This window comes from Poecilia latipinna, unplaced genomic scaffold, assembly GCF_001443285.1.
Source record: "Poecilia latipinna isolate Pla-1442-1.1 unplaced genomic scaffold, P_latipinna-1.0 Scaffold1900, whole genome shotgun sequence".
NCBI lineage: Eukaryota > Metazoa > Chordata > Actinopteri > Cyprinodontiformes > Poeciliidae > Poecilia > Poecilia latipinna.
In genome coordinates, this window is record NW_015114516.1 from 90,356 (window position 1) to 100,249 (window position 9,894).

The 9,894-nt window shown below is 40.1% G+C and overlaps 1 protein-coding gene across 1 annotated transcript; it reads right to left on the bottom strand.

Moving 5' to 3' along the window:
* Positions 1–7,408: 7,408 nt before the first annotated feature.
* On the bottom strand, positions 7,409–9,627 carry LOC106935048 (general transcription factor II-I repeat domain-containing protein 2-like). The gene is given in 2 exon segments (XM_015015311.1): positions 7,409–7,829; positions 7,832–9,627. Coding segments are annotated over 2 exon segments (1,809 nt in total). The 5' UTR covers positions 9,540–9,627; the 3' UTR covers positions 7,409–7,728.
* Between the last annotated feature and the right edge of the window lie 267 nt (positions 9,628–9,894).

Sequence of the window (9,894 nt, forward strand, 5' to 3'; positions counted from 1 at the left end):
TAACTGATTAAGTCGTGATTTAGATTGTTCTTGAAAAACTAATCAGTCATGGCTAATTAGTGGGTGCACTCACAGCTGCACAGTTAACCCATTGAGTTTTTACAGCTGACAGCCACTCCTCTCTTTTGCAGGTACTGCATACCCCTGCTAATTCTTTTAGGGGTACGCAGTACCCTACCGTACCCCCCTAGTTTCACCCCTGGTTTCAGCCCAGCTGCACCAAACTCACAGAGATTGATCCTTGTCCAACCCCCGACGGGAATCCAGTGCAATATTTGGTCGGTGTGGCCTAATTCCATCAAAGTCACCCTTTTGTCTATTTCATTGATGTCGTATCTGAGCAAACTCACCCTAGAGCTTTCGAGATCCAGGCTTCAAACTCAGTTAGCACAGTCTTGAGGCATTGAGGGTCAAACGTTATCAAAGGAATTTTCCTATGTCAAAGCATGTGGGCGTGGCCAAGCCTCAAATCTGGGCATTGTCCATGAAACATCAAGGTGGAATAACTTTCCCTCATTAGTTCCCAGCTGCACCAAACTCAGAGATCGATCCTTGTCCACCCTCCACCCACACCCCGACAGGAATGCCATCCAATATTAGGTGGGCGTGGCCTAATTCCTCCACAATGCCCCCTAGAATATTTTTAAAAATCTGCTCCCAGCCATGCTTTGACCCACAATTATGAAACTTGGTACACATGTGTATCTTGTCAGGACCTACAAAAAAGTCTCTTGGAGCCATGGTCTCAACCCAACAGGAAGTTGGCCATTTTGGATCAAAGCCGCCATTTTGTTTATTTTATTGACGTATCTGAGCGAGCTCGTCCTACCACTTTTTTTATTCAAATTTTTATTGAGGAACAACAAAAAAGTATGCATCTCATTTGTTCACAGAAGGTGGTACAGTCTTATACAGTCTTCTTATCAGTTTGTTACATTGATCTTTAAAGCATACCCTTTCAGGTGATTATCCCGGCTCCAGTTTTAAATGTTCCATTTTCCTTTATTCCTCCTCCACCCGAATTCCACACAAGAGAGTGGGGAGGAAAAAGTTTGAGCAAGTCCATATCACATCAGAATAACTTTTCCGAACCGTAAAACAAATAGTCAAAACTGAACAGAGTAGCTAAAGAACAATGGGTGTCACATCACTTTCATTAGTATCAGATCTAGTGTTCAAGAAAGTCCGCCACGGGGTCCAACACCTTTCGAATCTATCTTGTTTCAGTTTTAATGCAAATGTCAGTTCTTCCATCTTGCAAATGTCTTGGATGATGTTTTGTCAGTCATCCATTTCCGAGTGATTGCTTTTTTTACCAGCTCTTAACATTATGTTGAACATGTATGTTTTATAGAAACCCTTTACACAGTTTGGTCGTTTACCCAGGAACATAGTATTAAAGTTTGGAGCAAAATTTGCCCCAATAATAGTCTCCATACTTTGTTTGATTATCTTCCAGTAAGAAGAAAGCTTGGGGCAGCTCCAAAAGATATGAAAATATCCAGCTTGTTTCGACCCACATAACCTCCAGCATGTATTATCTGAATCTCTGCACCTCTGAGCTGGTGTTTTGAAGAAGCGTGTAACAGTCTTCCAATTAAATTCCCTATAAACTAGTGATGATGTACAGTTCCAACAATTATTCAAAATGTCTATCCAGTCATCAATGTGAATTTGGTGGTTCCCTTCTTTTTCCCATTTCTCTTTAATGTATAATGTATTCCCTCCTTTCAGGTTTTGTATTTCATTGTACAATTTGGATGTTAATTTATTAACGGAGTTTGATTGATACGATTTTAGGAAGATATTTAATATACCAACAAATGTTCTGTCTGGATCAGCCTTATTTGATTTTTCTAAATAGTGCCGTATTTGTAGATAATGAAAAAAATCTCTGTTATCAAGACCATATTTCTGTTTAATGTCTTGAAAAGTTCTCAGACAACCTTTGTGATATAGATCATTGTATTTTACCAAGCCCTTTTCATCCATTTTTTAAAGATATTATCTGTTTTATTTGGGATAAAGTCTTGATCGTATGCTATCCATCTGATTGGTAAACATGACTCTTTGTTTTCTTTTACTAATTTTGACCAGGTCTTAAGTGCTGTTTCTGAACATGGATTGAGATCTTTAAGGTCTTTTATTAAGTGTATATTTCCAATTGCAGCTTGCAGGGGGACACCAATATTTGAACATTCAAAATGAACATTTTGAACATTCAAAATGTTCAAATATTTTGAACATTTGAACAAATATGTTCAAATGTTTATGCAGGGGATATTGGTGTCCCCCTGCAGCTTGCAGGGGGACACCAATATTTGAACATTCAATTTCCTTCCATTTCGCTGTGTAGGAAGAGTCACACATCTCCACCAGTGGGTTTATTTGTGCTGATTTGTAGTAGTCACTCATGTTTGGGAGTGAAAGGCCTCCTTTACTTTTACTCAGTTGTAAAGTTTTAAATCTATTCCTGGGTTGTTTCCCTTGCCAAATAAATCTCGAAATCAGCTTGTCAATTTCTTGGAACATATATTTGGGTGGTTCTGTTGGTAGGGTCTGAAAAAAGTATAGCAGTTTTGGGAACATCATCATTTTGATAGCTTCTACTCTTTGCATAAGACCCAAATAAGGTATCAGGTTCCATCTGGGTACGTCATTTTTATTTTAGTCATTAAAGGGTTATAGTTTTCTGAGGTAATATTCCTTAAGTCTTTGGGAATGGTCACTCCCTGGTATATACTTCAATCCATGTCCCAATTTATTTTGAAGTTTTCTTTGTCAATATTGTCTGGTGAGTATTTGAATGTCAAGACCTGAGATTTGTGGGAGTTGAGTTTGTAACCTGAAAATTTCCCGTACTTCAACAGGATTTTGTGTAATTCTGGGAGGGATTCCCGAGGTCTCGCCAGATAGATTAATATATGATCCGCAAATAGTGCTAATTTTTGTTCATTATGGTTTATCATTATGCCGTGCATTTTGGTGTTTTGCCTAATCCATTGTGCTAAAGGTTCAATAAATATGGCGAATAATAATGGGGATATGGAACATCCTTGTCTGCACCCTTGTTCAATTTTTATTTCTTCCGATAGCCCCCCATTGATCCGAATCTTACCTATAGGCTTATTGTACAGTTCCTGAATTATCTTTATAAATTTGCTGGAGAAGTTGAATTTTGACAAGACTCTGAATAAGAATGACCAGTTCACAGTATCGAATGCTTTTTGTGCGTCTAAACCCAGTATAATTGCTTGTTTGTCTGGCTTCTTAATGTGGTTGATCACGTTTAGGGTTCTTCTAATATCGTCTCTTGTTCGTCTGTTCTTTATGAACCCTGTCTGGTCTAAATTTATTATATCTGGGAGGATAAGCTCCAATCTTTTGGCTAATATGGAGGTAAAGATTTTATAGTCTTGATTAAGTAGACTGATTGGGCGGTAATTTGAACAGTTTAGTTTGTCTTTACCTTCTTTTGGAATAACTGTTATCATTGTTTCCTTCCAGGAAGGGGGAATTTGTCCCCTATTTAGAACCCAGTTGAATGTTCTCTGAAGGACGGGAGACAGATCTTTTAAATAGATTTTATACCAATCAGCATTAAATCCATCTGGTCCTGGTGATTTGTTAGGTTTCAATTTATTTATTGCTTTTTCAATTTCTTGAATTATTATGTTTTTGGTCAGAATTTCATTTTGTTCATTCGATACAGTAGGCAGCAGCAACCCATTCAGTAGTGCATTGGTTTCCTCCATTCCTTCTTGTTCTTTTAGAGCATACAGTTTTTGGTAGTATTTTTCAAAGCTTTTTCTTATTTCTATATTTTTATAGGTAACTTTATTAGTTGTTGGTTCTTTAATTTTGTATATAGTTCTTTCCTCCTGTTGTTTTTTAAGTCTGTATGCTAGAAATTTTGATGATTTTGGGCTTGTTTCATAGTAACTCTGTTTTAGGAATAAGAGTTTCTTCTGTATATTGGACTGTAGTTCTTTATTAATTTAATCTCTGATTTGTTTTATTTTCCCTAGAGTTTTAAGGTCTACTTTGTTTTTATTTATTTTTTCTAGTTCGGCCAACTCTTGTTCCAAATTGTTTAATTCTCTTGCTTAGTTTTTTTATTAAAAAAGATGATTTTGCAATTATTTTTCCTCTCAAGACAGCTTTACAGGCGTCCCATAGTATTGCAGGGGAGACTTCTCCATTGTCATTGTCCTGCATATATGTTTGAATTTCTTGCCTTAACTCTTCTTTAATTTTGCCCTTGAGTATACTAGAGTTAAGTCTCCATAGAAACGGGTTTTTTGTTTTGTTAACATTTACTTCTATGTGAAGTGGGCAATGATCCGAGAGGTCCATCAGCCCAATATGACATTTTTCTACTCGGTCTAGGTCCTTGTTGTACATAAAAATATAATCAATTCTTGAATATGAATGATGAGCTGTAGAGTAGAATGTATAGTCCCTTTTTCTGATGTTAAATTTGCGCCAAACTTCACTTATCCCTAGTTCTTTGATCATCTTTCTGATCTTCTTACCTGTGCTGCAATTAACTCTGGGTTGTTTAGAGGTATCTTCTGAAGGATTTAGTCTTACATTAAAGTCTCCCCCACAGATTACTATGCCTTGTGATTTAGTTATCATCATATCAAAGATATGTTTATAAAATGTCCACTCTGAACCTGGCGGGGCATACACGTTGATAAAGGTAATCTTTTGTCCCTCTAGCCTGCCCACTACAATATTGTATCTACCATCTTTGTCTTTATATTCACGGCTCATCTCAAATGTGACCCTTTGGGATATTAAGCTTGCCACCCCCCTTCTACGACCTGATTTATGTGATGCACTAAATACCTGATTAAAGACCATTCTTTTGAGTTTACGATGCTCTTTCTCAGAGAGGTGAGTTTCTTGGAGGAATACTACTTCTGCTTTTTCTTTTTTCATTTTTCCTAATATTTTCACCCTTTTTATTGGATTATGAACTCCTTTTACATTATAAGTTATGATTCTAAGAGGTGATAATGAAGGCATGGTTTGCATATTGCTGGATATTCAGAACGAGTAAAATAAATGACAACCCTAAGCTACCCAAACAAAGAACAACTGTGAACAATCCAAACATCTTAGCTTTGTAAAACAAGCTAACACACGTCCATTTAAAGACTCCCTTTCCTTTGGTCTTATTAACGCGGTGTTATAGTTTGTGAGCGATTTTGAGGAAAAGCCAGCGCGTGGCTGCGAGGGGCCCTCTGGTAGTGACGTTACCTGGTTGTAGCGTTCCATTTTCTAGGAAGCGCGATCCCCGACTTCAAATAACATCAAAAGGTAAGTAATAAAAATAATAATAATCCCTTGATATGTTTGATCCGTCCGCTTCTGTGGTTGTGCTTATTCTCTTCTAAACTCGTCCAGTTTCTTCTTGTATCCCTCCCGAGTTCCGTTTTGTCGTTGGTCTTTGTCATTCTTTCCCGACTTGGTCCACATCGTACTCTTGATCTTGTCTACCAACGTCGTCGATGGCTGGATAACGGTGATCTGGAAGCTTTGATTCGCCATGTCTTTAGTTGCTTCAGCTGCAGAGTTGTAGACACGCGTATTGTTCTCGTAGAATACTCTCAACTTGGCCCAGAACGGTTTTTTGGAATTTGATCTTTTTTTCCTTGAGGACCCGCTTCACTTCAATGTATTCACGTCGCCGTTTTAACACGTCTGGAGCATAATCGTGGTCCACTATGACTTTTCTCCCCGCCACCATGAAGCCTTTCTTTTGCCAGGCTCGTTTTAGTATTTCATCTTTTACCTTAGATGTGCCGAACTTGACTATTATGGAACGCGGCGGGGCTTCAGGCGGAGCTCTGGGTCCCAGAGAGCGGTGAGCTCTTTCAATGTTCAGGTCGGGCGATGTCAGAATGTCCAGTTTGTCTCGGAGTAGATTGTCTATGAAGGCTGAGATAGACGATGAGACATCCTCAGAGCCCTCCGCAATGCCATGGAGCCTCAAGTTGTCCCTTCTCAATCTCCCCTCGAGCTCCACCAGCTTGGCCTCGAACTCGTAATGCACTTTACTTAGCTTCGTAGCCACCTCTTCAAGCTGCTGAATTCTGTTCTCCGCTTCCAAGATGCGTGTCTCCGCCTCGTCCAGTCTTCTGTTTACATTCTTTATCTCCTCTTTAACCTCTCGGAAGCCTTCACCATTTTCTCGACGTGATTCTCTTAGCTCTTGGAGAATAGCTTGTAGATTAGCTGTCTCGTTAGCTGAGTCGTTAGCCGCTAATGATGCTTCCGAGTCCGAGAGGCTAGCCATACCTTCTTCGTTCGTTTCTTCTTCTCTTAACATTGGTTTTCGGGACAACAGAGTGCTCCTTGATTTGGATTTGGGCATTCCGGCTCACTTTTAAGTTTGTTTTATATCTTACATTAAATAACTTCTGCTTTTTAAAATTTGTCGGGGAGCCACCTGGTTAAGCTGTCGCCATCTTGCTTGCTCACCTGGAAGTCCTCCTACAGCTTTTGAGATCCAGGCTTCAAACTTAGATAGCAGAATCTTGAGGCACTGAGGGTCAAAAGTTATCAAAAGAATATTCCTATGTTAGAACATGTGGGCGTGGCCAATCCTCAAATCTGGCCATTCGCCATGAAACATCAAGATGGAATAACTTCCCCATAAAAGCTCCCAGTTGCATCAAACTTCATTGGTATCATCACAAAGCAGAGCTCATCACATTCAGTTGGTCAATTGGTAACATCTCTTTAGCCACGCCCCCTTCCAACAGGAAGTCACCTGTTGGAAGGAAGTATTACTGCAGTTAGAGCAGTCTTTCTTTGTGTTAGAAGAAGGACTGCTCTAAATCATACATGCCTCATATTATTAACAGTAAACTTGTTGGGCTTGACCTTTGTTAGCCTCTAAAGAGCCCAGTAGCTTGAAATTGCAATTCAGATCGACTCCGCTTGTGTCAGGGAGGGCTGCGGAAGATGTAGGTGTGTGTCGCCTGGCGGAGAGCTGTGGGAACTGTGGGAGAGCGTTGGCGGTGGTGAGAGCATGGCGGTGCTGGAACCCCCGCGGTTGCCAATAGGCCTTCGGCGCACTTCACTGCGAGGGCCTCCAATGCCGCCTGCGGCTTTAATTAACATTGTATTTTTATCATGCTACACCAACACTGGTAATCTAATACTTTTCATTATGCTCTGTAGATTTCAATTCATTCCCTAAAAGATTTATTATGGAAAGTATTTTTTCTTTCCGTTTAATATTGACTTTAAATCAGGGATGTCAAACTCAATTGCACAAGGTGCCAAAATTCAAAACACACTTAAGGTCACGGGCCAACCAGGATAAACATTTATTTAACACACTTAAACTTAATGTTTTTGGAATATAAATATGAATAAAAACAGACAGGAATATTAAATTTAAACCTTAAATCATTTATACAGTATTTATTATTTTGCTCTAAATAAAAAATATCTTGTTAAATTATACAACTTAGAACTTAACTTAAACAACTTAACATTAAAATAACATTCAAATTCCTTTGCTCCTATGTCAATGTATGTATTAAAAAAATAAACTTAAATATCCCAAAAGATTTTGCTCTCCTTAAAAATATCTCAAGTAGAAATATGAACATGCTACAAAACTTGGATATATACATAAAACATGTACTTTCCAGAAATAACAATTCTAATCATTCCGTTTTCTTTGCTCTTATGACTCTGATTTGATCATTTGCTCTGATCGCAGCCAGACACCTGGCATCTTTTTTTGGCAACAAGTTGGTTTATGTTTGGTGTGAAGTCCTGTGTTATGGAGATTCGCAGGATGGATGGTCATGAGTGAGACGACTTCTGTGTGCTGTTTTGTTAATCTTCATCACTGAGAAGAGCTTTTCACACAGATATGTGCTCCCAAACATGCACAAGGTTCGAGCCGCATGAAGACGGAGCTGGGGCATTGCTGCAGGGATAGAGTGAATGAACTGTGCGGGCCCTGCAGTGTCATACTTTGCCTTCAGTGTCCCATTACACTGCAGCTCAATCAGTTCCATCTGAATCTGCACAGGTGCAGTTTCAACATCAACAGCAAATGAGTTGCGCAGCAACTCAAAACTTTTTCATCGTGCTTCAAAGTCACTAAACCGCCGTGCGAACTCAGCGCGTAGTGTGCTCAGTTTGTCAGCAAAGTGCGTTTTGGGGAACACATTTGTGCTGACTTGGCTCAACATTACTTGGCAACAGGGAAAGTGAGGCAAGTTGCATTGTTGCATTTGTGTCTCCCATAAAAGCAGCTTCACTTGAAACGCCTTCACCGCGTCATACATGTCAGTGATCATGCGGTCACGTCCCTGGAGCTGCAGATTTAAGGCGTTAAGATGAGCTGTTACGTCAGCCAGGAACACCAACTCGTACTTCCATTTTTCATCTCTCAAAACGGTGGAGTCTTTTCCTTTACTGTCCATGAACTTACAGATTTCGTTGCTGAGCTCCAAAACTCTGTTGAGAACTTTTCCCTGACTTACCCAACGCACCTCTGTATGATAAGGAATGTCGGCAAATTCTGAATCTATTTCCTGCATAAAGGACCGAAACTGCCGATGATTTAACCCTTTAGCACGGATAAAGTTTACGGTTTGCGTTATAGTTCTCATTACATGGTTCATTTTCAGGACTTTGCCACATACTGCTTCCTGGTGTACGATGCAGTGATATGCTGTTAACTCACCAGTACAGTTCTCCTCCTGCATCTTCACTCACATCCTTCCCACTAGTCCACATTTTTCACTGCACATAGCCGGTGTTCCATCAGTTGTAAGTCCAACAAGTTTGTCCCATTGCCGTTTCATGTCGGTTACACTTTGGCATACGTTTTCAAAAATGTCTTTTCCAGTCCTTGTCCCGTGCATCAATTTAATGTCCATTGCTTCCTCTGTTACGCACAAATTGGAGTCCACTCCTCGGATGAAGATAGCCTGTTGTGCAGTATCAGTCATGTCAGTACTTTCATCCACAGCAAGAGAGTAGGCAATGAAGTCTTTGCTTCTTTCACTCAACTGTGCTCTTAAATCAGTGGCCATCTCACAAATTCGATCAGTAACCGTATTTCTACTCAATCTTATATTTGCCAGCATCTGCTTTTTGTCTGGACATAAGACGTCGAACACCTTGATCATGCAGCTCTTCAGAAATTCTCCCTCCGTAAATGGCCGGGCTGATTTGGCGGTCTCCTCTGCCACGATAAAACTTGCTTTCACAGCAGCTTCACTTTGAGATTTTGCATGGGTAAAAAACGTCTGCTGGAGTGTCAGATTCTTCTTTAACTCTTCTGCTTTCTGTTTCTTCTGTTCTGCAACCAGGTCTTTCAGGTTATCCTTATGTTTTGTCTCGAAGTGCCGTCTTAGATTGAATTCTTCAATTACAGCCACATAAGCGCCACAAATGAGACACACGGGTTTACCGGCAATGTCAGTAAACATATACTCAGCCTCCCATCAGTTATTAAAGGCTCTGTTCTCAGAATCAACTTTTCTCTTTGCCATTATGAGGGGTATCTTCGGCTACCGGCTATCTGCGCAATATCTTGTAATAGCAAGACTGAATGGACGCGGGAGGTGCGCAGCAAGGCAGCCGAAGCTGCCTTGCTGCGCACCTCCCGCATTGTGGGATGTGTAGTTCTGTGCAGTATTGTGTTATCAGCGCGGCAGTGACTAAAACGTCAGAATATGACGTATAGGGATGAGACGGCATTGTTCATATCGACGGGCCATTAATAACAATAATGTAAAATGGTCTTGCGGGCCGGATATGATTACACGGCGGGCTGGATGTGGCCCGCGGGCCGTGAGTTTGACACATGTGACTTAGAACCTTCTTAAGATCCAATAGTGCAAAATG